General features: G+C 43.9%; 1 protein-coding gene across 1 annotated transcript; it reads right to left on the bottom strand.

Moving 5' to 3' along the window:
- Positions 1 to 782: 782 nt before the first annotated feature.
- Positions 783 to 24,825, bottom strand: mrtfba (myocardin related transcription factor Ba). The gene is made up of 16 exons (XM_079577450.1): positions 24,750 to 24,825; positions 19,920 to 20,122; positions 13,241 to 13,306; positions 11,598 to 11,653; positions 11,437 to 11,512; positions 10,569 to 10,730; positions 10,313 to 10,491; positions 9,992 to 10,135; positions 8,813 to 9,060; positions 8,504 to 8,675; positions 5,661 to 6,569; positions 3,259 to 3,369; positions 3,013 to 3,162; positions 2,765 to 2,902; positions 2,476 to 2,536; positions 783 to 2,356 (listed from the first exon to the last, which is right to left on the bottom strand). Exons 2-16 carry the CDS (start codon positions 20,071 to 20,073, stop codon positions 1,842 to 1,844), a joined length of 3,141 nt encoding a protein of 1,046 aa, XP_079433576.1. The 5' UTR covers positions 20,074 to 20,122; positions 24,750 to 24,825; the 3' UTR covers positions 783 to 1,841.
- Positions 24,826 to 27,325: the final 2,500 nt, after the last annotated feature.

The raw sequence follows: 27,325 nt of genomic DNA, 5'->3' as shown, positions 1-27,325 counted from the left end.
TTTGTTACAATAATAACGCATCGGTTTTATATAGCGCTTCCTAGAGACAAAGACAGAGCACATGATTATACAATAGTACTGCCCCGGGATGCTTCGCTAAAACAAGTTAGCATAAACCTGCATGTATGCAGCTCGGCTACCATTTATCGTTTTGTCAGTGAAAACAGCGAGCGCACATGCTACATAGCCTACCTTAAAACATCAAGTTTCCATCCGTAACCGTGGGATTAAATAATCCTAAGAACGATAAACCTACTCAAAACAAGATGATTTTAGATATTTTTTTGTGCAGTAGAACGTTTTGAACATTGGCCCCTCCCCCTTGTCTTTTTGGCTTTATGTGTGAACAAAGCGCTGTTGTACTTTAGAGCGATATGATGCACTTGCTGCAATACAAGCTTTTAGTTTGACATGTTTTGAAAAAGGAGCTTAGCCCTTTCTGCTGCCTGTGCGTTTGGACAGTGGGACAGATAAAACAGTCTTCAGGGGCCGCGTCTGACGCAGCCCGATATCGAACACAGTCATGCACACGTATTAGACGCACATGGACATGCAGAAGACGGGAAGACACACGCAACACTTACCTACACATTGAAAGACGCACATTATTTGTCATGCTAGGTCGCTGCCTATTAGCTCCCATGCTCACAATCAACGTAGCCAACTCTCCTTTCAAGCTCTGCTGTCGTCAAAGGGACTTTACTGTACGGACATTTACCAAACGTCTTCCGATGTTTTTCAGGGGAATACCGATGTGTGACTTTTTTGGCCGGATAACAACAATGTGTTAAGTGCTGTAAAGGCAATTAAGATTTAGATTTGTAGGCAGATTGATCAAACATGGTTCTCAGTGCTGATATGTGACGAAGCAGGCAGTGCAGAGAGGTGGCCACAGAGCCGAGCGAGCCCTCTGCTGGTTAGAGCAGACAGCTGACCTCCACAGACATGCTCATGGTGACAGCAGCTCACACGTGGTGTCCAGTGCGTCTGCGGCTTGTTCCCTTTCCTCCGCTGAGTCCCACGTAAAAGCTGCCAACATTAGGAAAGTCTTATTCAGTTATTTGATACATTCAAATAGACTTATAGCGATTGGCCACGTTTTGTTGATCACAATCAGTTGGATCACGTCGTTAGATGTTGGATATGCTTCACATTTCCTTATTTTGAGGTGGTATAGTGCATAGCTCACATATGACGAGGAAACACTCCTCTTGTCGTCAGACTGAGGTCCAGCCTTTGATCTTTACAGTCATTGGTTGATCAGCTGACCCTCGGGTCATTCAAATGTCTGACACATGATCAGACTACTCTCACTGTACTGTGTGTACACTGGCTTTGAAGGGGGTTGGTCCTGACTAACTCCTGGATTCCACCAGCTGCTCCAGGCTTAGAGCCATTAGCTCTTATTTACAGAACATAAATGTCAGTTATCAATGTCCATGTCCAAGTTAATAACTGTGTCTGTGTTTAGACACATTACAGTCCTGGATTAAAGTTGTCTGTGGTGAGTCAGTTGTTTATTCGCCAGGTGGAATTCAAAGGTTTAGTTTATCTTTCCTGCAGCTCCATTTGTTTATTGAAATGTGTCGTCTGCACAAACATGGGCTTTGGCACACAGGCCTCAGACTTGTTCCTCAGTAACGTGATCCACGCTGCAGCCTCTGCAGTGTTCAGAGGGAGCAATCGCTCAAGTGTCTCAGTCGTTGTTTGGCTCATTCTCTGGAGATGATCTTCTTAAATCTCTTTCTCTCTGTCCTTGAGGCTTCTTTCAGGCCGTGTTTAAAGCTGTGCAAACTGCTGCTTGTGGAGTCAGTGCTCTGTACAGCGTCTCTCCTCGTCCCTCAGTCCCAGTGCAGCTGCAGGTCATGGGAGTCCAGGAAGTCGGAGGGGATACTGAGGGGGGTGAGGGGCCCGGGTCCAGGGGGCATGGTGAGGTCCAGCCACTCCATGTTGTCCAGGGCTGGATCAGATAGGCCCATGTGCAGTGAAGAGGGGGGAGAGGAGGAGAAGGACAGCTCGGATGTGTCCATGGGAGAGTAGGGCTGCTGCTCCATGAGCTGGGCCTGCAGCTCCTCCATCAGCCCCCGTGTGCGAGCATCAGCCGCAGGGGAGCTACCTGCCAGTGCGCCCTCCAGCAGCGCCTCCAGCTGGCTGTCTGGGGTCAGAGAGCTCAGACAGGGGAGGCAGGACATGCCCCCCTCCATCAGAGGGCCCAGGCTGGAGGGAGGGGCCATCTGCACCTGCGGAGGAGGCCGGGACAGGACCGTGTTGACCGGCAGAGTGCTGATGTGAGCTGTGACCGGCAGCGCCTTGTTCACCGGCGCTGGACTGTCCTGCTGCACGAACGGAGCCATCTCTGAGGGACACAGAGCATTCAGCTTTGAATCTCACAGACAAGAGAAGTCAAACACACGCCATCATCATTATTATTATTATTATTATTATAAAAGGCTGGCTGTGTGCCCGGCGCCTCACCTCCACTCTCAATGAGGATGTCGAACAAGTCATCCATTTGCTGGCTTGTTGCCGTGGAAACCTGAAACACAATCAGTCAAGTTAGAGACGTGTGGGTGGATCACAAAAACTCTTCAAGGCCCCACTGCCAAAAACACAGTCTCCCAGGCTTTGTGAGAGCTGCTGGAGCCAGGGGTGAAGTAAACCCGGTCAGAACGACGCTCAGAATCAGCATCGACATAAATGAGCAGAAACGTAACTTGTTGAAGAACGTTCCGGTGAAATGAGTGACCTCCGCTTTTGTACTAACCTGCGAGTTGTTGTTGATCTGCAGGTTGCGGCTCTGCTTGACTGCGTCCTCATAGCGGGGCGGCTCTCGACTTTTGGGCCGCTGAGGGACAAGTGAGGCGGACTGGAGGATGAACGTGGGATGTCCCGGAGAGGGAGCCTGGAGACAGAGAACATCATTTATTATAATTTATTTCTTATTTAATATGAACAAAGCAATGCGATGAACCGGATTGCACTGCTTTAACAAACTCTGGACACCTTGGTTACCTTGGCGAGGGGCCCGTTGGTGACTTGGTGGCTGGGGGACGCCCGAGGAGAGGCCCTGTTGTCTGGGGAGGTCCTCAGAAAGCACTGGGGGTTGATGTCAGCTCGAGTCTGGCTCTCCAAAGCGGGCGTGTTATTGCACAGGGTCACAGTCTGCTGGGACACAGAGATAAAGAGGAGACACGTTACACTTAAAGGAGCACTTCGGTCTCTCCTCGCCTTATATAGTTGATCAGTTTGGGGTCTGACCTGTAGTAGTGGTGTGGAGGCCGTCTCCATCTTGGCGCTCTGACGCTGAGGTACAGAGGAGTGCACCAGAGCCGGGGCGGGGTTCGACACGGCCGCCTGGAGCTGAACAGGCTGAAAGAGAAAACACAGAGTCAGATTAATATTTGTCTACAAAATATTCCTATTACAGCTAGAAAAGGTTTTGTTCTGTCTAATGTAGTTTTATATTGTCATAAGGCAGTTGGGTTTATGTATATATGGGCAGAAGCAGGTCACATTAACTTCTTAACTCCCGCCTGAACCCAGAGGATCTTTTTCCTCACGTCATCAGATTTTTTTTCCATCATTTTTTTGTTGGGTGTTCAACTCATTTTTGTAACTTTTTTGTCATTTTTTGTCACATTTTTGTCATTTTTTCGTAATTTTTTTGTATTATTTTGGTCAATTTTTTATCAAATTTTTGTAATTTTTTGTCACATTTTTTCGGCAATTTTTTATCAATTTTTTGGCATTTTTTGGTCAAATGTTTTGACATTTTTTCTTCCATTTTTTGTCAATTTCTTGTGACATTTTTGTGACATTTTTGCCACTTTTTCATAAATTTTTCGTCACTTTTTTATCAATGTTTTCTCACTTTTTTGTCACACTTCCATCATTGTTTTCGTCTCAGTTTTGTTGCTATTTTCCAGAAGCTTTTGGACTGGGGTAAAGCCAAACTGGAGAAAATGTGCTCGGTTCAGGTGGGAGGTAAGGGGTTAAAAGCTTTTTTTATCTCCCACCTGAACCGAGCACATTTTCTCCAGTCTGGCTTTACACATATCTAATATGTTCTTGGAAAAAAAAAGTGTCAATATAGCAACGAAAACGAGGATGAAAACGCAGCAAAAATGTGACAAAAAAGCGACAAAAGAGCGAAGAAAACGCAAAAAAATTACTGTAATCTAAAGCAGCACAAAGTCACTTGTTTACCTTAATAAATCCTTTTCGTAGTCCCTCTGGGGGTAATACAAGTGTTAATGGGATGATTGGGGGGGTCTTTCATTTCCCCCTGGTGTCTCTGGCCAGAAAACGGCAATTGCAACTTCGCTGCCTACGGGTCAGAGGCCCCAACACACACTAATGGAATCACGACGAAGGCTAACGGGCAAAGCTAACGGCGGCCTAGTGCCACATAAGAATCGCATAATAATCAGAAAAATAATCAGAACCTTCTCCACATTTAATGCTTTTTAATGCCCTGTCCTGTGGCCGTGCTGTTGCTCGGTTTGGACCTCCATCTTTAGTTACTTTGACGGATGAAGACAGACAGTGTGTTTTTTTACTGGAACACGGATTTGTTTAGGAAAATGAGTGACGTTTGGACGGACCCTTTCTTTTGCATATTCCGCATACGGCACACATTTGTCTTTCTTGCTGAACGCTTGAGTGCGTTACAGTAGGCCGCCATTTTGCATAAGAAATAAAACTGCGCGCTGATATGAGCCTTAAAATGTGCAGACAAAGAAATGGCAGAGGCTGCAGATGGACCAGGAAATGTTTGATGCAATAATTATATTACAATGACAAAGACTCAAATATTGCGGTTAACCTTTCAACCCCCACCTGAACGGAGCGCATTTTCTCCAGTTTGGCTTTGCCTAAATCTAAAAGCTTCTTGGACAAAGCGTCAAAACAGTGACAAAAACAAGGAGGTTTTGAAACTACGGTTCATCTGTCAGCAAAGGGTGAGCACTTATCAGAAGAGCTACTTATAACTATTATTCACATTTTTACTGCGACAAATACAAAAGTTACACACTCAGCGTTACATCTTTGCCCTCGGATTTTCTGGTGGCACCCCTGGTCTACTGCTATGTTCAAAATAGAGCTTTATATCGGCAGAAAATGCTCGTATAGATACAGACGGCATCTCTGGAATTGCCATATATGGTCATGTTTGAAAACAATTAAGGGGGAAAACAATTTGGGGGAAAAAACTAAACTTTCTCTAATTATTAAAAAACTACTTTAACAAATGCTGAATTATGAATATAGTTTTCTACTAAATAAAGATACAAAGACATGGAGAGGAGCAAAGTGGTTCAACAGCCCATACATACATAAATAACATAATACATACCATATAATATAATAAAAATGCTAACATTAATGCTAACGCTAGCTAGCACTACGTCTGCCGTTTTTTCGCTTCTACTGAACAATCTGCTGTGATTAAACATCCATATTGACCCGATTTAGACTTGACTTTATTTGTATGTGATAAATGAGTTTATATTGCGCCAGAAAATGACTATAAAAATAAAAATGTGTTTCCCAAAAGATTCCGTTTTCCCCTTCGGCGAGGCCACGCCCCCTTCTATGCCGTCTGTATCCATCTACTTTGGAAAGGTGGAACAAAATCAAAATCTCGGGCTCGACTGTACCTGCAGCTGAATGGTGTTGCTCGGCAGGGACACCGGCATGAGGATCTGCGCGGTGGCCTGTCCCGCGGTGGTGAGGAGGGTCTGCGGCGGCTGCCCCAGCACCTGCGACACCCCTCCCGCGTGGCTGATGAAGAACTGCTGTAGCCCCGGGGCAGCCTGCTGAGCTAGCGGCCTGCTTTGGAGCTTGGGACTCCGCTGCGTCGCCATGATTTGGGCCGGGGCCTGAATTTGGAGGGGCTTGGCGGAGGAAACAGTCACGTCTTCCAGTTTGACCACGGTGGGCCCGGGGGCGGTCATCTGAGAGCCCAGTATGGAGCTCTGGCCGGCGGCTGTGGCGGATGATAAGCAGTTTGTCCGGATGGCGGCCTCTTTCTTGACCGAGTTGGGGACGGTAGTGCAGTTGGAGAAAATATTGCACGTTTCCTGTTTGACGCCAGGCTCCGCGTTAGTGCCGCCGCCGCCGCCGCCTCGCTTCTCCACCTCCAGCTGCATTTTGAGCTCCTCCACCAGTTTCTGCTCCTGCTCCAGCTTCTTCATCAGCTCCTCGATCTGGCGCTCTTTCTCGTGCAGCCGCCGGTCCTTCTCTCGGGGCAGGGTTCCGGCCGGAGCGTCGGACATCCCCACGTCTTGCGGGGCGGAGTCAGCGGCGGCGACGGGCGATACGGGAGGGGTGGGGATCATCGTCTGAGGACGGGGGGCTTGTTGGGGGGGTAGGATGAAGGTCGGGGCTGTGGTGGTGGTAGTCGTGGCGCTGATCTCCATGGGGATGACGGTCAGTGCGGTGGTGGGTGCAGGGGCAGAGGTGGGGACGTGGTTGTCCTGGAAGGGCTTGAGACGCTCAATGAGGTCAGTCTTTGTGCCGGACACAGGGAGACCACGCAGTTTGAGTTCCATCTTCAGCTCGGCCACCTGGACACAACAGAGGCATCGGGGCTTATCGTTAGACAGTTGTGCTGCCAATGGTTTAGGAAGAGTAAGTGTGTAAAGCGTCATTGTCTTACAGTAGATGATTATAATAAGTAGATGATAAGTAGATAATATGAACATGATTTGTTGTGCTGTCCAGGGCAGAGCTGTCCAAACTTCTTTCATCGAGTGCTACATATTGAATTTTATACTGCGTTAAGGACCAGAACGCAGTGGTCAGTGCAAAGCAACATTCAGAGGTACTAAATGATGCAGTTTAGTTTAGTTTAGTTTAGTTTATTTCTTATTTGGCGTCTTGCACCCAAAGGTGCCCAGCCCGCATGGGCATCTTCAATAACAACGCACTCTCAAATGAAGACAAGCTTAATGTGAGGAGCCCACCACATGGCTTTCTCGTCCAAAAGGAACTTTTCCTGTGGTCATTGTAGATATTGTGAGAATATGGTGCAGACTGACCCTTTTATGGACCTGGCTACTAATAGGATGAATTCTATAAATGGTTTTATCAATTGCAACACCACCCATGTAGTGCATCGCCTTGAATGCCCCTGTGGGTGCTTCCACGTGGGCCTCACTAAAAGGAGGCTGATAGAGTGGCTGAACACAGATATGCCATTCACTCTCAAAACCTAAATTATCCTATGGCCAGACATTATATGGAGGTCCATTACAGCCACGACTACACCCTAAAGGTGTCAGGAATTGAGGTTATCACCTTAAATGCCAGGGGTTGGCGATATATTCTTTCGCCTAAGGCAAAGAGAATCATATTGGATCCATGCTCTTAATGCTACAGAATACCCTGGCCTGAATGAGGATCTGGACCTCTCTTGTTTTTTGTAATTTTGTTGTTTATGTTGTGTCTTGTTGCCACTATATTGTGAAGATGAAATGTCTACCCCTTGTGTCCAAAAGGACTATGACAGCATGTGTCTCAATGTTCTGGTTACACACCTGTAATCAGACACTACACCCTGATGAAGGCGCAAGCCGACACGCGTTGTTGTGCTTTTTAATGTTTCTGGCCCATTAATAAAGCCTTTTGCAAAATATGAGTGCCTGGACCTGATCTTTCTCTGCACTCTCACATGAGCTGTACAAATATATATTACACATAACAGTAACAATGTCCAACCTGTTGTGCAGTGAATGACCACGGACATTACTTTGAACACCTGCATTATATTCACTATAATCCAAATATAAATTAATAAAGGCTGAACGATTTAGCTAAAAATCAATATTGAAATTTGGATTTTAATTGCTTTTATTTCCTCCCATTTACCATCAAAAACGTTTTGTTACATATAACTGAAACTTAGACAATGTTATTGCTCATAAAATATTTACAACTGACTTAAAGTATTACTTACTTATTAGTCCTTAATAATAATTTTTAATATAATTCAAAATAGCCCACATTTACATAATTGTATACACGAATATTGTAATATTTTTGATCTAAAACATTCCCAAACATAAGCCTCCTTTTAGGTTCTAAAGGGTCCCAACTGAGCTGCAACAACTCTTTACTCTTTACAAGCAGCACAGGCTCTCCTTCATCTGACATGTGGAAACAGTCGGCGTTGAGGGAGTTTCTGAGATCAGTGCTTCAGAGCGTGCAGGCAGCGTGGCCCGGGACTCTGAATGGAGAGATTAGCGCGGCAGCTAACGCAATGCTAACAGAGGAAAAAAGCAATAGTTCTTTGCGGTAGCTGCACCGTAAACGCTGGCATTTTCACTGTACCTCCATGATCGACTGCTTAACTAGACTGAGAAGTAAACAAAAGCACGAGCACATGGCCGTCGTTCTTCTACGGGCCGCGCGCCTCAGCGTTTTGGAAATCGTATTGTGTAATATCGGAATTCCGCCCTAACATCAACCCATCTTCCAGACAATGATAATAAACCATCACCTTCATCTCCTCCAGGTTGGCCGGCAGGATCCCAGGCTTACGGTGGCTCAGGGTGTGGAGCGTCCGGGTGGGGGCGGGGGGCGTCGGAGGAGGAGGGGGGGCGCCCGGCAGCGACACCATGATGGAGGTGGGCAGGCTGTTTGCGCCGCCGCTCTGCCCGTCGGCCACAGGCCTGCAGGAAGACAATAGGTCAGTGCGCAGCCGTGTGAGGGGAATGACTGCATTTCCTCTGTGACCAAGAGGAGCGCCTGGGAAACGGGACAGGAAGTGTGCGGCGCGTTTCGGCCCCCTGTTCCTGGTTGTACGTACTTGAGCGGCGCGGGCAGGATGGTCTGGTAGTTGTAGTGCTGCTGCTGTTGACTGAGGATCTGCAGCTGGAGGAACAGCTGCTGCTGCTGGAGGAGCCGGGCGTAGGACGAGTCCATGAGCGCCTCGCTGGCCTCCTGCTTCTGGTCCGGCGGGACGTACTGGTGGTACTTCAGCTTCTTCACGCGGGACTTGGCCTCTTTGCTTTTCTTACTGCGGCTTTTGTCCGAGTAGGCTTTCTGTTGGCTTTGCTGGGAAGAAAAAGTGTAGGTTTATGCTCATTGTCACAAATCTGTAAGATCGTTCACTCAGGGCCACTTGATTACAAAAAGGAAAAATACAAATCACTAATATTTCAGCCATATTTGAAAAAAACAGATGGGACAGATGGGTCTGGGTGCCGTTACATTATTATCCCGATACTAGTACTTTAATGATACTTGGTTTTCGATACCTATATACTTCAACAATACTTTTTTCCGATACTTATAATAAAAATATTTTTGTCATGTTGGGCCAGAAAACAGAACAAGAATGTGTGGAAGAAATGTCTCCAATGTCAAGAAATGTGTGGTAAAATTGTGACAAAAATATGAAAACATTTTGTAAAAATAGAGGGGGAAATGGGGCAAAAATAGGAAAAAAAATTGAGAATAAATTTGGGAAAAAATGGGAAATTGGTAGTAAATGTGGAATACATTGGGGAAAAAATGGGGGGAAAAAGAGGAGAAACATTAGTAATAAATGAGCAAAAATGAGAAAAAAATTGGGGCAAAAAAAATAAATTAAAAAAATGGAGCAACCATTGTGATTTTTCTTTTTATGGGAAAAAATAGGGAAAACAGAAAAGTAAATATGCAGATAGCAAATATATTCATAAATGTTTTCTCCGTGAAGTAATTTTAGTTAGTCATTGTTGAGTGCATAAACTTGAATTTACACAGCCCTATATCTGACCTGGCTCTTTGTATTTGTATTTGTATTTGTATTTGTATTTATTTATTTAAAAGGGACAATGGATTTACACAAAGTACAGTATACGTAAAATGCAGGATTATAGCTCAAGCTAATTTCCATCCTCTGTCCCCAACCGGACCAGGCCCGGCTACACCACACACCAATCACTCTGCAGAGCATCAATCAGTCCACTATAAGACTATCGAGAGTACAGTGGAGTCTCACTTTTATGAGCGTAGGCCCAGGTTTGGAGGGAGGGGTCAGGGCGGTAATGGTCGGCTGGGGCAGCGTGATGACCGGAGGGGTCTGCTCACTGGAGGAGATGACCCTCATGAAGTCAACGGGTGCTGGAGCGGTCACTGGGACGGCCTAAAAGGCGGATACAAGGCAGCGGTATTAAACAAACTCTACCCACTTTAGGAAAGAGGTGGCAGAGAGGACAGAGTTTTGTTGTTTGGTCAGAAACTTCTTTTTCACACTATTTCCATTTGAATATACAAATCGACTTTCATCACAAGGGCAAATGTATTTCCTCAGAGCTCTGACCTGCAGGATGGTGCTCGGGGGGTGCAGTGGCGCGATGGGGACTATAGAGGGCGTCTCTGGAGCTCGGATGTCCCCCGGTGATGGGACCGAGGTCTGGGACTCCTGACTGGCCGGCTGCTCGGGGGACAGGGCTTCACTGCTGTCCTCGTCCAGCACTTTGGGGTAGTTCACCTGCCCCACTGAGAGACAGGTGTGACATTGACAGTACAAAAAAAAACACCACTTAAGTCCTCACTAAAACCTTAAGCCTTCTCACCAATGATGGCTTGTTTGAGGGTGGAGTCCACGGGCAGGATGTTCTTCTCCACCAGCTCCATGGGCCCCGGCCTCTGAGCGATCTTCTCGTTCAGGTCGTCGGCCAGACGGGCGCGCTTCAGCTTCATCTGAGTGGCCTGCAGCGACGGCTCTGCGCCAGTTTCTGGAAACATTAAGTTCATCATGAAGCATATGATTATTATTATTAGGCCAGCATGATAGGAATGCAACAAATTAGTGTCTAGAAAACATCTCAAGAATAAGGCAGCACAATAGAAAACTAAAATATTTGAGAACTGTTTTGAACATTTTGATGATAAACATAAAATGCAATAGCACACATGCAGTAAATGATAAACACTGGTAGAAGGGTGCGTTCTTACTCGTGTTAAAAACAATAAGCCTTTATTTCACCAGTATCCAACTATCTGCCCATGACTTGGAGGCGTAAGTCAGTTTAGGATTTCTAAAGAACACTATTGCTAAGTTTTATGTAAATGACGGTTACGTAAGACATAGTTAGAAATCAGAAAGTGTCAGGCAGAGCTAAATACTGTTACTGTCACAGCTGCTGTTAGAAAATTGTAACTCCCTCAGGAGAAACTTACTAAGAAAGAACATGACTCTCAGCCAGAGACACTTTTTTATCTTTTATCTCAGGCTTGAGAAGAACAGAGTGGAGAACAGAGTCAGGACTAAACTAAAAAATATTTTATCTGCACTCGAATAAAGTCATTTTTTCAGCAGTATAATTCATCTGACAACAAAACACCCTATCTCTATGGGGTCTACAAACATATTCTGAAATGCATGTGTTTTTCAGCTTGAAGAATGTGGACATTTGATGTGATTTGATGTGGTCCCTGTACCTTGAAGGATGTGCATTCTGACCAGCTCCGCTCTCTCGGGACGACTGCGGATTTTGTGCTTCAGGAAGTTCTCGGTCTAAGAGAATACGCACAGACAGTTAATTGCATAATCCATTTTGATCATTCTCGTTATGTCTGGTTTATTTGGGTGCTCGTCTCACCCGGGCTCTCTCCAGACTGCGGATCTGTCCATGGAAAGCGGCTGGACTCTTCAGCGCTGCCACAGAGACACGTCATTAAAAGCAGGACAAAAACACAGTTGTTTTTCTAACTGACACGGCCGGACACAGGCCAGAGCAAACATGTTTGTTTTTCTGATGTCTTATTATTGCTGAGCGGAGCTGTTATCCTGTGTCCGCCCACGCTGTAGCTGCCGCTCAGTGTAAGCCGTGTGACCACTGTACGGCTGTGTCACTGTACAACTGTCAGCGCTGTTACTCTGGGAAGGTGCGCTTTTGTCGAGGTTAATACGATTCACAAGACGATACAGTGAGTGTCAACAATACTGAATATATGTTGACATTTTTGAGGATATGTCTTTACTAGAATTTACTTATTTCGATTCTTCATTTCTATAAAATCTCCAAAGTAAACACTATAAAGGGTTATGATGCGCACTCCAGGACAGTAGGTGGCGCTATGCAGAAGTACCCTCAATGCCACTGGTGGTGAGTAAGCCCTTTTTAGTGTCTGTGAAAGCCTATGGACAGTCCAGCATTTCTCTAGCGAATAAATCAATATTTTAGAATTGCACACCTGGGATAATCACACAGACGACATTCAACACTGTCTATAAGGGCATGAAAGGAGAAGAATCCACTCGTGTCATTTTTGCAAAACGACAAAATGTAGTGGGAAAAAAATGGGGGAAAAATGTAATTCAATCTTGTACAATTTGACCTTATTTTTCTCTTAAAGCAGTACTAAGTAACTTGTTTGCCTTAATAAATCCTTTCCGTAGTTCCTCTGAGGGTAATGCAAGTGTTAATGGGATGATTCGAGGGACTTTCATCTCCTCCTGGCGTCTCTGGCCAGAAAACCCCAATTGCAACTTCGCTGCCTACGGGTCGGAGTCACCAATACACGCTAATGGAATCACGAAGAAGAAGCTAACAGGCTAACGGGCAAAGCTAACTGCAGGCTAGCGCCACATAAACAGTATTTACAGCTAAGTTTGAGTGAAAAAAATGTATAAGATAGTAGAGTAGTATAAGATCGCAACATGTTACGTCACTGCAGTGGCGCTTATGGCCTCTAGGGGCATGAGTTACTTAGTACTGCTTTAATAAAAATGTCACACTAAAAACTGTCTGTGTCTTAAAAAGTAATAACTACCGGTTAGTGCTCATGCTCATATTGTTTTATATCAATCGGAATTTCAAATCAATACATAATTTATATTTACCAATACCAAACAGTAATATATATCAGTGGTGATACTATACAAATAAAGTAACCACATGGCCGTCTTTTGGTTGTACTTTGTCCCCCGTCCCGCCTAATTTATTTAGATAATGCACCTCTTTTGCAATGTGGCCCAGTGAATCATATGAACATTTGGAAACAGAGAATTACGTAATAACAGGGCTCTTCACATGACATGTTGGATCTCAACTTTAATGCAGAAAATGTTGAGACCAATTGCTCTCCTGAAATATAAAATGCATCTCTGGGATAAAAAAAAAAGCAACCTGGCAGTCGTTACCTAAATTTGTTCTTTTTTCAAGTCCGTCCCACATTATTGTCAGTGGTAAAACAGGACGTTTTACAAGTGTCATGTACAAATGTCCGCGGTGTTACTCACGAGGCATGATGCCCTGCTCCACAAGCTGCTCGCGGGTCCGTCGCTGCTGGAGCCTCAACTGCAGCACTGCAACACAGTCACATTCAATGATTTACATGAGAGAAACATTATAAAGAGGAATTTGGAAGTCAATGCAAGAATAAAAAGGGGAAGACCGACAATGCTGCAATGGCAAACCTGAAATCGAGTGTTACGAACGCCGACCACATAAAAGGTCACTTTCAAAGCACATTTGGCTTTCAGCACTACATCATTACTAAAGCATTTTATGGCATGATGTTGCAGTGGGACTTAACGCCAGCGATTAATAGTTACGGGTTGCACACTTTGGTCTCGTTTCTCATAAAAATTCCTGCTGCTGAGTTTCAATACCACTTTTATTTATAAAAGAAAGAGACCCAGGAAGAACAAACACCCTTTTTTGTGTGTGTATTTTTGGCCCATAGGCTTTATTAGACAGGACAGCACACGGGGGAAGCACGCACCCAAAGAATAAATTACAAACAAACAAAAGAGTGGACTGGACCGGCTTGATAGTGCTTGATAGTGCTCAAGACAGAGCGAAATAGTGCTCAAGACAGAGCAAATCTAAACAAGACTTAAAAATGCATATAACTGAAAGAATCTTATCTGCACTCTTGCCTCTTACTGTAATTGATTAATTCTATGTTGATGTTTTTATTGATTGTATTTGTTTTCTTATATTTATGCAACTGTGAAGCACTTTGAATTGCCTTGTGTATGAATTGTGCTCTACAAATAAACTTGCCTTGCCTTGCCTTGATAGAGTTGAGGACGATTCCAAAATTGAAAATCTCAACTACAAAGGATGAAAGGCTCTCAGACAATGTTTGTGGCTAACTTCCTGTTGGCTAGTGTCGGGTAAACACGACTTCCTCTCCACATTTTCACGTAAATTAAAAATAAAAGGATTATGAAGATGGAAGAAAACTTAGATAAATGTACGGTAAGTGTGTTTCATAAAAATGTGTTCAGATGGTGGCGCAATTTTACAATCTGTTAGCGCTAAATTAACATTAGCATTTAGCTTTAAGGCTAAAACACATACTGATAAACATTTAAGTCTCTACCAGTGAAGTATTTCCATACTGACTAAGTTAATAATATGTTTATTTAGTAATTTTCTGACACAATGTTTAAATATGTATTTCTTTCACAGATCGTTATGCTAGGAAGTTAGCATCATTCCTGTTCCTATAGTGTGTTTTCCCGTGACGTCACTTTTCCGAAGTCGGACATGATGGCGTCCGACTTCGGAAAAACAGTCCCGCGAAGTTTGAAACAGCAAATTGGTGAATTATTGTCGCGTTCTCGGCTTCACAATAGACAGAAAACTACTTTGCAGTATTATCGTTTACCCAGAGTTGTGCAAAATAAGAGAGGAGACAGAACAATTATCTAAAGAAAGGAGACGATTATGGATTGAAAGCCTCAAACAGAATATGGATTGGAAAAATCTGGATTTTATGTTTGTGGATAGGCTAATTTTGTTTTAAAAAGTAAAAGGTGTTACATTTAACGCTACAATGTTTGTTGTCATAAAACTAAAACATTGTTTTACATTTAATTAACAGGGTATGGCCTATGTGTAAAAAGGTTTAATATTTTCAATTAGTAAGACAACACCTTATACTGTATACATTATATTTTTTATGTAATGAAGAAGAATCCACTGATGTGTTATTTTTGCAAAATGTCAAAATGCAGTGTAAAAAAAATGAATTTAATCTTGCACAATTTGACCATATTTTACTCTTAATAATAATAATAATGTCATCCTAAAAAACTGAAAGCATTCATATTAACAATGCCAAGAACCGACATTACCTTGAAATGTATTATACATGTATCCTATTGTCAAGTATGATTTTTGTTTTTATGTATATGCTCTAAACAGTGTGCTACAAAACTCTTGCAACTCTTGTATTAATGAGCAGTCAAACTCATCTAATCCGTTTTATTTCTTTTTCTATTTTACTAATCAAATCATCATTGTGACCTTACCTTTCCTCAAACTACTACAGCAGTCCCTCACCGTCTCCACTTCCGTAAAGGCCATCATTAAAAGTTTAGAAGTTCCTCCTCACACCATAGAAAAGCTCCATTTAATTCCACAACAGCTCATGATTAAACATCCAAAAATCCAGCTCAAAACTACGCAGCCAGATGGAAAAAGTCGAATCTGCAGCCTGTCCACTGACTCCTCTCATCCCCAACCTCAAATCATTTTATTAGAGCTGCCACCTCCTCTGACTCTAACCCTCACTTCCCTCTCGCTCACGGTTGGTTATTTTTCTAGCGTAGGGTGATGTAAACACAGCCAGATGTTCCAAACTAACTTCCGCGCAAACTACAGAGAACAGTCTGAGTCAGCGCCGGGAGAAAGAAAGAAAAAGAAAAAAAAAAGAAGCTGGTTGTGATAACAAACGAGCATTGTCAAGCATTGTGAAACTTTAGAGCAGATAATTCAAGGCTGGGACATCAAGAAAAAGTGATGAGGCAATGAACAAGTTCTAACGTGCATCTCGGTGCTAAGAATAGCCGATGGCATTATTTCAGTCACTCAAACAACTCGAGAATAGAAAAAACTGTCACTGTCAGGGTTTGTTCCTCCTATTCAGAATAAGGCACAACAACAAAATGGCAACCGTGCTGTATTAGTCGCATTGTGTCAACAGAAGCTCTAAAATCACCAACAGAGCTGATATTCTCTGGACCAGATATCAATCTGACCTTTGCCAGGATGACGTGCAGCCCAACGCTGGAAACATGCACTCATCAGGTCAATATAAAAACTGTACATCAACTTTCACAGCGAGTTAATGTGGGAATCATTAGGTTTAAGTGAGACGTATGGATTTCCAGTCAGTGCACGCTAATCCTACTGGAAACACGCCGCTGCCTGTCAAACACATGTTGACCTCTGAACTCTAGCGCCTGTGCAGAGCTAACATTGGAGTCCCTCAAACAACAGCCGCGCAGACCGCCACCGAACACTTTCAGACCAGGTTTAAAGAGCTTTCGGACTTTGATGCTGCCCGTTTCCACAGTCTGGCCAGTGTGTCATGTGTGGATGCTAGCCAGGACCCAACTGTGAAATATTATTACCACAGTGCAGTTAAAGGGCCCAAATCCTGCTGTAATGTTGTTATATCACCAGGACTATATCAAACACATGTTATGTTCTGTCTGCTCCATGGATGTAGATTTAAGTATAGAACATATGCACATGGCATCAGAAGCAGAGTTTGCAGTTTTGAAGCTCTGGAGGATGATTTTTCGACTTGCTGCTCTGTGGAGGAGGGGTGAGCTGGACGAGAGCTCAGCTGAAAGCTTACAGCTGATCTGTGGGAGAACGGGTGGCTATAGCCCAACCTAGATATTCAACCCATATATGAATTGGAAATTATTCAGTCAATGAATGTATTATCGCTTTACCACAAAGCAACAATGATGCTTCGAGCCGTGTACAACTTGGTTTAAGGCTAATTAAGAGAAATATATATGAAACAATCTGACTGAGGGCGCATTAGAGTTTCAAACTGAGGTTGCAATGCACCCGTTTGTTCCCCAGAGCAGAATTAGCAGATAACTAAAAAAATGTTTTTTACAAAAGTAAAAAGTTAATATATCTCTATAATTGAAACTAGAGATGCACCGATACGATACTGATATTGGACCCGGCACAGGTAAAATACGCCATCGGGTATCGGCTACAAATATCCGATACTGATCCGATATATTGTAGAAACACAAAGTCATTTTGAAGCTCAGAACCTGGAGAATTCAATCCCATTTTTGATCACTGCGCAAAATGCCTTGGCTAGCAACAGCATGCTAAGCTAGCTGGAGCATGCTAATGCTAACAGCCAATAACAAAGTGACAGAAATACTTAGCCTAAAAAATTAAAATTGGCCAGTGCTAGAGCGGCCACGTTTTAGTAGCATAGTTCATGAATAACTGATTTAACACAGTTTTAATGCACAAGTTGCAATCAGATCACTTTATGACTTTATGCGAGTTTATGAGAGTTGTTTGTAAACTAAATACCCGATCATATACCCAAGGATAGTGTAGAAAATCCAGTGATCCTTGTGGATATAACTGATAATTGATCTGTAACATCATGACAAGAAAATACTTTATTGATCTCACAAAGGAGAAAAGAGGAGCCTCCACTTTTTCACTCAGAGAAAGACACTTTTAAGAAAGTCTCTTGGTATCGGTTAATATCTGAAAGTTGAGAAATGCGTTTACAAATAACAAAAATCAGGTCCAGTGTCTCTGAGAAACCAGAATAAGATGAATCCCTCTGACAGTGGTAGGGTCTGTCTTGTGGGCAGCGCAGTTAAAACACTTGACAGTGGAAAGTTAGTGAGGAATGTCAACAGTAGTAGCGCCACTCATCATCTCGTGTCCGTGCCAACAGTCGGCTCAGAGTTTCCACAGTGCTCCTCCTCTTAGCTCTGCGATGATGTGCAGGTGTTAATCTGTCTACAGCGCTGACATCTCCCACCGCAGCATCAAGACGTCAGGGATAATAAATGGACAGGATTTGCACTTTTGAATATACTATTTCACATTTCTCGGACTACCAAGCCACTTTCACATAAAACACTGTTCCCCTCATGTGTCCCATCACTGTCCCATGCGCTGATCTCTCGGAGCGTCTAAGCCGTGATTAGGACATGGAAAGCTCGCCGGAGAGTCTTGGGAGCCCCTAAAGCCTGGAGATCATGGAGCCATCCGTCAGTGTCTGAGTCAGAGGAGTGAGCGGCTGGTGAGCGGCTCACAGCAGCGGCTTTAGGGCTGAGGGAGGCGTCGGCCTGGGCGTCACACTGCAGGGTTCTTTTGCCTTCACTTTAATGGGGCTCATTTCGCAGATTAGTTCATTCAGGAAGTGCATGTAAGCCATTTACATTTACGGCAGTGAGGGGCAAATCAGGTAACGCTGCCTCCTGCTGCAGGAGCGCTTTAAACACGGAGCAAAAGTCAGATCAGGTCACTCCACATTTTACAACATCTTTAGAATGCATCAAAACATTTCATCTTTGTTACAGCCACAAAAGAAGAGTCATACGTTTTTACAATTATTGCTGTTCTCAGTTTGACACTGACAAAACAGATTAAATGTGTAAGAGATTCTGCATCTAAATCAGTGTTGTTTTCGTCAACGATGACGACATCTTTTCGTTGAAGCCCCTTTTTTTTAATGACGATAACGTAACGATGACGAGCTAAAATGAGCTCTTTGGGGACTAGAACATGGCGAGACGTTTACGAGTTTACGTCAATGAGACGAGACGAGACAAAAATGGGAGAAGGTTTTTTTGTCAAACAGAGTTTGTGCGCGGAGTGAGAGAAGACACGATAATGATGCTCATGATGCGCCCGGGCAGCGGCGCCTCTTTCTCTCTCTCTCCCCGTGGCGTGCGGTCCCTGCTCGCGTACATCCTCCTCGGAGCGTCTGACCAGGTCACAGGGACTTTATTGTTTCTCAGGACAGTTTTCAATACCGTGGCGTATGAACGCAGAAAGCACGTTGAGGTGGCTACGTATGTGCAGACAGCTCTGTTGGTAAAAAATAAAAAATCTCGAAGCGATGATCAGAGGACGAGGAGAGCGGGCGCTTTTGGGAAAAGTACTGTTCACAGTAGGCCTACCACTTCTGCCAGTGCCTATCGTTGTGTAATCTGTTTGTCAAACGCTATAGCCAATAGAAGCTATTATTTATCCCAATGTCCAAGACTTATCGATATCAATTATAACTTCTTATAATGAAACTGACGAAAACTTGACAAAAACCTTTTTAATTTTCGTCTGACTAAAATGTGACTAAAACATCACATTTTGAAATGACTAAAATGTGACTAAACCTAAATGCATTTTCATCCAAAAGACTAAGACTAAAAGGGCTGCCAAAAACAACACTGATCTAAATGAATATTCACTCTGCATTTGTAGAAATGTAACTCTTCTGCATTTCCTCTCTATGTTTTATGGTCAAAGTATTGTGTCATTGTCTCACAGCACAGGTTATTTCACGGGTCTATACTTGACTCTTATCCCTGAAAAAGGCTTTTGCTGAACTACAACATTCTCCACATTTAGAGAACACATTTCAGAACTCCAGTCCCCCATGAGCCCCAACATGTCTTTAATAATATTAGAAAAAAGTTTTCTAAAAGAGGCCACAGAACCTCAGAACAATTTTAGGTGAAGAAATGCAGCCACAGCGGGTGTTAATAAGGAGCACTAATATTATTTTTACATCTTTAGGAAAGCAGCTGATGCTGGCAGTGAGGGAGATTTCATATTGGGTTTGTTGATGTTGAACACTTCTCAGTGCTGCTTGTAAAGTAGCTTGTTGGCAGCTTCAACAAATGAATGTGACTGACATATCATAAAGAACTCATCAGGTTCTTGATTCACCCACAAAACCACAGGCACATTCTCACAGCCTTTATATAAGCACTTTTTCAACTGCTCTATGAAATCTAGCCAGAATCAAATTCCACTTTCTAAAAGGAAATATTTTTCAACCAAAATATTTGTCCGTATAAAACACATGTTGTTTGTTTTGTTGCAAAAGGTCTCCACCACATCGCTGTTTATCAGGCTGAGCCACACGACTCCCATGACTCTCGCACCACTCACCGTTCTTGCGCTCGTTGAGCGGAGGCAGGGTCTGCGTGGGCTGCAGTGTCAGCTCCTCCATCTCGTGTGTCATGGCCTCACTCTGTGGACTGGGCACCAGCAGACTGGACATCCCACAATCCCCTTCTGCTCCTCCGCGCTGGGACACCTCCATTCTGCTGGAGAGCACCTGGGCCAGCCGTCTGTGTTCGCCCTGCTGCAACCTGCATGAGCACACAACAGAAAACAGGATTGTTAGAATTCACAGACAGACCGAGGCAGAGGGACACGTCCTGTTCAAACAATCAGGAAAACATCAAGGAGCAACAGTAGCTAAATATTTTGGAACCAGTTGCCTGTGCTGACATAATTTCTCCTTTACAAAATGGTGAGTGGGGTGTGTCAACTCTGGATCAAGGATCAAACAGGCGACCCTTTCCCAGTGAGGGGCAGTGGGCATGCTTGCAGCATCAATGTCACCCCTTTTTGCCGATTCAAAGATGATGCAATAACGTTAACCACCCCACAGTTGATTTGCAAGTGGACATACATGACTGTAATGCGGCTCATTAACCATTTTGCAGCTCATCTGTGGTTTGCAGGCCTCAGTATGATTTCATCCGAATAGTTAAAAGATTACAGTGGTATTTTACATAAAGCATCTGGAAAGGCTCAGCCTCAGACCAAATTATTCATTAAACAAGCTGGTTTGGCCATTACACCGACTAATCATGGCAAACCACCGGCGCGGGATGAATGCTCTGACTGTTCAGGCCTGACGTGACGTGGACTCAGAGCTTTCAATCTCTGGGAAACATTTTTGCGAAGAAAACAAACAGTGGAGTCTCCATGGCTTCTCCGCGCCCGGTGTTGGCCTACAGTTGACAGACTGCTCAGTCACGTTTGGGTGCCACTGTATTTATTGCCTCCAGCAGCACCCACATGCATCCAGGCGAGGACCACAGCACTCTCCCCTCACCACTGCACTGTTGTGTTTGGCAAACAGACCAGTCTCCACAAAACCTCTCCACACAGTGACTTAGAGCTCATAAAGCTTTTAGTGGTTATGTTCAGAAAAAAATTATTGGTGCTCGATTCCCCGATAATCCTGTTCTGGTTTGGCAGTCAAGTATCTGATATATGGACACGTGCAGAGCCTAAGATGACGTTCTACAACCTTTAACCCAATTCTCAAACACCATGTGACAGTGGCATCCTACACAAGTTTGTTTGGTCGAGACAGTGCATGTCAATGAACACACATGGATGTAAACACGCCGGATTGTTGCCATTGACTGTTTTCCATCCGTTGTCCCCCACTTGCACGTTCAAACCAACTCTCATTCACCCTGAACTATTGTACATGTTTTTAGTAGTAGGGGAAACCTTTGCAGATATGGGGAGAATGTAGAACATAGACCGGGGATCAAACATGAGACTGAGCACGCCGCCCACGTGTATCCTATAGCTGCATTGTTAAAATACTTTGGACACTTTAGCCTTGGGAATTCTTTTTTTTTTTTTTAAATGCACATATCTCGGTCTCTACCTATTCAACAGTGGCAACGGGGGCTAAGGCTACTCGCATTAGCCTTAGCATTACCTAGAGTTCCCATTTGGCCCTTCAGAGTCCCAGGTAGGTCTCTAGTTTCCTTTACTGTAGCTTGTTCTCTCCCATTGGTCAAAGTGATGAACATGCTTCCAGTTCATGTTGATAAACAGTTGTACTTCTTTAAAATTAAGCTTGAGGCGCTGCAATATATTTCATCAAACAACATTCATTAACACAAAACTCGTCTTTGGGTTGTTTTTCACTTATTACAAAACTAGACACCTGAATACACCTTATGTGTGATTCTTTTCTCTCTTTTTTAGTCCGAGGGGGTGTGGCGTTGCGGAACGAAGCTGTAAAGCCGACACTTCTCTCTCGCTCTCTGGAGCGCGTTTGACAAAGCAGAGCGGCTTCCTATGGAAATATCGAAACAGTTGAGATTTTAAAGATTTCTCTGAGTTTTTAAATGGTTAAAATCGGTCCAAGGACGGCTGAGAAACATCCTGTTAAAGTCTTCAATCCGCGAACCAGGCTGTTTAAAAGCACACTTGATGAAAAGCGGGGCATTTTTGCCTCTTCCAATAACGTTAGTGTCCGTGCAGAGAGGAGAGAGTTGGAGAGAAGAGTTAATCAGAAAGGAGTGTGTTTCATAAAACACGCAAAATCTCTGTTTCCAGAAAAAAAATCTGTGATTTTGATCAAAACTACCCTCTGTTTAGTTCATATTTCTCAGGAACCGAGGCACGTAGACTTAAACTGTTTTCACCTACGGAAAGCCTCCCCTTTCAAACGATTGGTCCATAGCTATAGAATACGTTGTGGTGCTTCAAATATCATGAAAAAGTGTCTGGATTGTTGGCACTCCACAGCTAAATCCCCAAAACAGCGCAGCACACAATGTGTTACAATACAAGGTAAGGTGGTCTGCCAACTCACCTGGACCGATAAGCTCCAGCCTTAACGGTCTTGATATCGGTGCCGAAAAGTCACACTAATGTCACGAGGCCAAATCACTGCTTTAAAAGGCTCTCTCCTCTCATCGCCCCCCCTGCATCTGATCTGTTCATCCTGAGAGCGCACAATGTCAGATCAGATCTTCACGCTGTGCTTCTCTCATGCTGTCCAATACTCGGCTTAAGTGCACAGGAAAGACATACAAAGTGTGCGTTTACTTGCTAAACCTCGTAATCTTAATCCTCAATATGAACATTTAGTATTCATTATCATTTTCCATGTAAAGTGTCAGGACATCAGGAGGCTTTAGGAGTCTCACTAATCACACTTTCAGCCCTGACCAGGAGTCAATAACACTCCAGGGTGGATTGAACGTGGATGGATGAGTGTTGAATCTGGCTCTCGTCGCAGCGTCTCTTCCACTTTCTAAGAATGACAAAGGACGCCACATGGGAGGGGGTCAGCCAGGCCCCGTGCGTCGGCCCCAGTCGGCCTCACTGGGTTTCCGTGACACTACGGCAGACACAGAGCTGCGGTAACGGGAGCTGGAGTAATTAACCTGCTCCATGCTAAGCCCCTCATATAGATTACAATCAAGCAGAGCCACGGGACTTTCTTGGAGCGAGAGGATGACACTCGCACAGGGCTCTTCGTCACCGTCACCAAGCAATTTTCAGTTCAGTTCAATTATTCAAACACTGCTTTACATGTATCCAGTCCAACCGTTTCAGCTCGAAGGTCCGGGTTCGATTCCCACCAGGGACGGGGCCTTTCAGTGTGGATTTTGCATGTTCTCCCCGTGTCTGCGTAGGTTTCCTCCGGGTACTCCGGTTTCCCCTACCACTAAAAACATGTAGAGTAGGTTAATCCTCTGGCCAGGTGTTTCTGACCATTAGCCTGGCTGCTCACTGCTCCAACAGGTCGCCCCAGCGGCATTGAGGATGGGTCAAATGCAGAAAATCAATTTCCCTACGGGGATTAATAAAGTATAACTCAACCGTAACCTCCTGACGTCAACAGGTGGGAACAGCATGCAGAGATTTTACTGAATCATGAATTTAAAAATCCACAAAATGATTTGGTAACAACAACATTATACAGTAAAAGGCCTTTGATCTTCAGATGCTTGCTTCTTTCCAGTCACATTGAACCAAAATTCATTACTAGATTTGAAACCATGCCTTCATTTCCATCACGAGATGAACTTGATAAAGACAGTCTGAATAAAAGAATGAAAATAACAGCAATAGATGTATGCAGTAAAATAGCCGATATCAGAAGATAAAAGGCCGGTATCTCCGGAACCGAAAGTGATTTTTTTTGCACTGGAAAGAGCTCAGTCTGAGGTTTAAAATGAGTCCTCCCACAACTTCCTAAACCTCAGGGGAGCGGAGACACTGCAGTGAAAATTGGTCACAAGTTTGTACCTCTTTTATATCATATTTCATATTGGAGACTTTTGCTTATAATTTCGGAACCATAAGAGACAGAGACTTACCCTTTTTTGTTTTAGAATCTACTGGCTTAGGGTCAGTCATAAAGTGCCCCCTGCATGTGACAGTTCTTCTAATAGATATATTTCTATGATCGAAACCTTTACTATAACACTAAAATCGATATCGGTCGGGCCCTAAAATAGAGTAAAAGTACCATTTGAAAGCATGAAGAATTGGGGGAAAATGTTTAAGGAAAGACACTGCAAGTGAAAACTAAAGATTTTTTTTAAATGTGGAGATTTAAATTAAAAACTTTTCCTGTGGATTACAGACTTTAGCCAAAAAAGGGCCAAAATGGACAGCATTTGTGCTGCCAAACTCTGGATAATGATAGAGCCAGGTTGAAATGTATGGGTTATTTTAATTGATTTATTAGATAAGTTTTGCTTTCAGAGGGGACTAGCTTAGTCTTGAACAGGAAGAAATTTTCAAAAATTAACCCTTGAGATTTGTGATTTCTCAAACTCACGAAAATACTTCTTGAACTCCACCTCAACGTTAAGGCTTAAATCCAGTGTTACGGACCAATCACATGGCGGTATTGCCGTGAATAGGCGAGTTTTACATCGGCAGCAACAACAACCACTTCTATCGGCACTAATTAACAAGACGGTGACGATAGAAAACACGTACTTTGCTACTACAACGAATAACATTTAAAAAAAACATCAGGCATAAAATCAGAAAATGAAAATACAGTGTTCATACAGTGTTTCAGAAATACTTTAGACTAGATAAAGAGTTATATAAAGACGAGGCGACATCATGAGGCTGATTTACTCCACAATAAGGACATGAATGAATGGAGAAAAAGACTTCAGCTTCAAAAGACACTGTAGTCATACCAACCTCTAGTAGCAGAGGGCAGCACGAGACGTCTGTGGGAGCTTCTGCGAGGAGTTGGGCTACGTCATGAGGTCCGGCCTGTCAGGAAGCAAGAACACAATGGACTGTGAGGATTCCTGCGTGCAAAACATCACATAACACATATTTTGTGTATATTTGATCCAGAGGGCACGAAGACGGCAGTGTGCATCGATGTTAAGGCTGGACAAGAACAAAAACTAGAGAGCGGTACCAGCTTGATTGAATAAGAGTGGTATGTTATCAAATGTACTGCAGGGGTTACATAATTTCCTGGATATGGAGTTCACATTGAAGGCTAAGGGGCCGGCATGAATAGCTCCGTTTTTTGAAGAAGACGGCCAGAGGATAAAGCGTATGATAAACAGCACTTCAGTCGGCCTGAATGGACCGGGCCTTGGTTGGATGATGCTTGTGAAGGTTGTCTCTATGACGATGGAAGGGGATCCTTTGCTCCATCCGCAGACAATGGGCCGCTAAAACAGGAGCTCTGTAACAGCACACTGCGGCTCCTCGCGGAAAAAAGAAATCGATGATGCGCCAGAGCACTCCTGCGTACTTTACAAGGCAAATAGCTGGATTACCGAGAGGACATGAGCAGTGAAAGTGAGCAGTTTACATGGCGGGCTTTACATCATCCATGCTCACGACGCAACATGGACTTCAGTAAAGAGACCTCTTTTAATAACTTCATATTCATCGCATCAGTTATTTTCTATTGTTTATTCCAGTTTTCCTTCTTTCTGAAAACAGGTAGAATCAGTAAGAGCCTTTAAAAACAGACACTGGTCATTTCAACACTTTAAGTATTAAACTCAGTTGTGTCCATGCTCTGTTTCCCAGTGTCTCTTTTTTTTCCTATGACGTTGATGTTATTACTAAACAAGCTACAAACCCCTAAGCAAGAGTTTATTAGTCACTAAATAATGTTCGAGTCAGTGTGTCAGTCTAGAATACAGCTCAGCAAAAGCAGAGCAGGTTGACTTTAAGGAAGTTGAACTGAGATTATCACATTTTTGGACTTCCACCGGTCAGATTGGAAGATTAATCGATTTCTGGGGAAACGCTTTATTTTTAACTTTTTGTTTTTCAAAAGAATTTAAAAGGAAAACTGACGTGTCAAACAAAAGATCCTGTTTTCCTTGAGCCCAGTTTCAGTTTGACGCAGCATCAATACTGACAGACTTTGTTTGTTGCCTGCGAAGGAAGGTGTGAAAACCCACGAGATGCTGCACAACTGCATTTTCGTAGTACTAGTATCTATTAAAAAGACACTTTAGTCTCCCTCTTCCCCTTAAGGCCGCGGTAACGGACGGGAGAAGCAGTTGAACAGATCTAGCCACGTCCAGACTGTCACGCAAGTAGACCTATCGAAGTCTACGATCGCCAGACACATTTAATAAAGAAAATACACTTTGAGTCTTGAAAGAAAGCAGTTCTCCTCGTCTACTCTTGATCAGCTTCAAAGAGATGCAGTCATTCATCGAGTGCAGGTGGGCAGACAGAGGAGCTCACGGACACGGCTCGCGCCAGCTGGTTTGTTACACAGAACCATGGAAAGGCGAAACTAGAAGCTCATCATGACAGCTCTGAAGGCATTTCAAAACTCTGAGCTTTCAGCAGCTTATTGTGTATGTTTTGAGCTGATGGGGAACTCGCGAGAGCCCGAACCATGGGGAGAACACGCAAAACTAACCGGTGTCTCAATGACTACGAGTCTCACGTAGGCTTTCAAACCATGAGACGACTTACCAAACTGAAAACAAGTGTCTGAGTCTGAATACGATTTAGATATTACACGGCAGCAAATAAAAAATCTCTGATCATTTCTCACTCATTACACTGTCACTGTCTGGACACAACTATTCTACTTCGAACTGAATGGAATAAATAAGAACCGGTTTATCGTGTAGAGCACCAACCACTCAGACGCCATAAAACCATCTTTCAGAAGGAGGAATTCGCAAACATAACACACGGCGAAGGCGATCGCTTTCCTTCCACAAACAACTCGACGTGAGCGGCGCGTGTGGAACAAAGTGGCAGGAGCGACAGCGGTGGGCTAATGGCGCTGAAAGCTGAAACAACACGATGACATGGCGGGAGCAGATGGAGGCGGCGGAGGTGGCGTGCTGCTCTGTTGTTCCATCGGGCCGTGGCAGACGCAGGGGGAACGGGATAGGAGTGCGGTGAGGAGGGTCTGGACGCGTGCCACTGTAGTTTCAGGGCAGATAGCGACAGATAGGGAGGGACTGGTGGTATGCGCAGCCCGTGGCTCTCAGATGCTCAATGATTAACGCCATGTACTGGATAACAAGGGGCCGGAGGGGGAACTGGCTTTGGTTTAACTGCCTCCTACAGCGAGAGGTTAAGTTTCACTTGGTGTTAGTCAAGCGGAACGGTGGATGAGACATAAGTAGTGAACTCCCAAGCATATTGTCACAACACTAACAGTATGACTTGTCACAAGGGCTGTACAATATATCGCCAAGTCATCATTATAGCAATATTATGTGATGGAATAGCTATATCACAAGAAGCCACAATACATCGCAAAGTCA

This window comes from Gobius niger (genome assembly GCF_951799975.1).
Source record: "Gobius niger genome assembly, chromosome: 19".
Classification (NCBI taxonomy): domain Eukaryota; kingdom Metazoa; phylum Chordata; class Actinopteri; order Gobiiformes; family Gobiidae; genus Gobius; species Gobius niger.
Note: the sequence above shows the minus strand (reverse complement) of the source record. Positions and strands in the feature narration are given on the sequence as shown.

Coding starts and splice junctions, on each gene's coding strand:
- mrtfba (XM_079577450.1), bottom strand. CDS start 20,073: ATGGAGGTGTCCCAGCGCGGAGGAGCAGAAGGGGATTGTGGGATGTCC. Junction 6,570..8,503: donor CCAACCTGGAGGAGATGAAG/GTGATGGTTTAT, acceptor TGTTGTGTCCAG/GTGGCCGAGCTGAAGATGGA. Junction 2,903..3,012: donor CCAACGGGCCCCTCGCCAAG/GTAACCAAGGTG, acceptor CTCTGTCTCCAG/GCTCCCTCTCCGGGACATCC.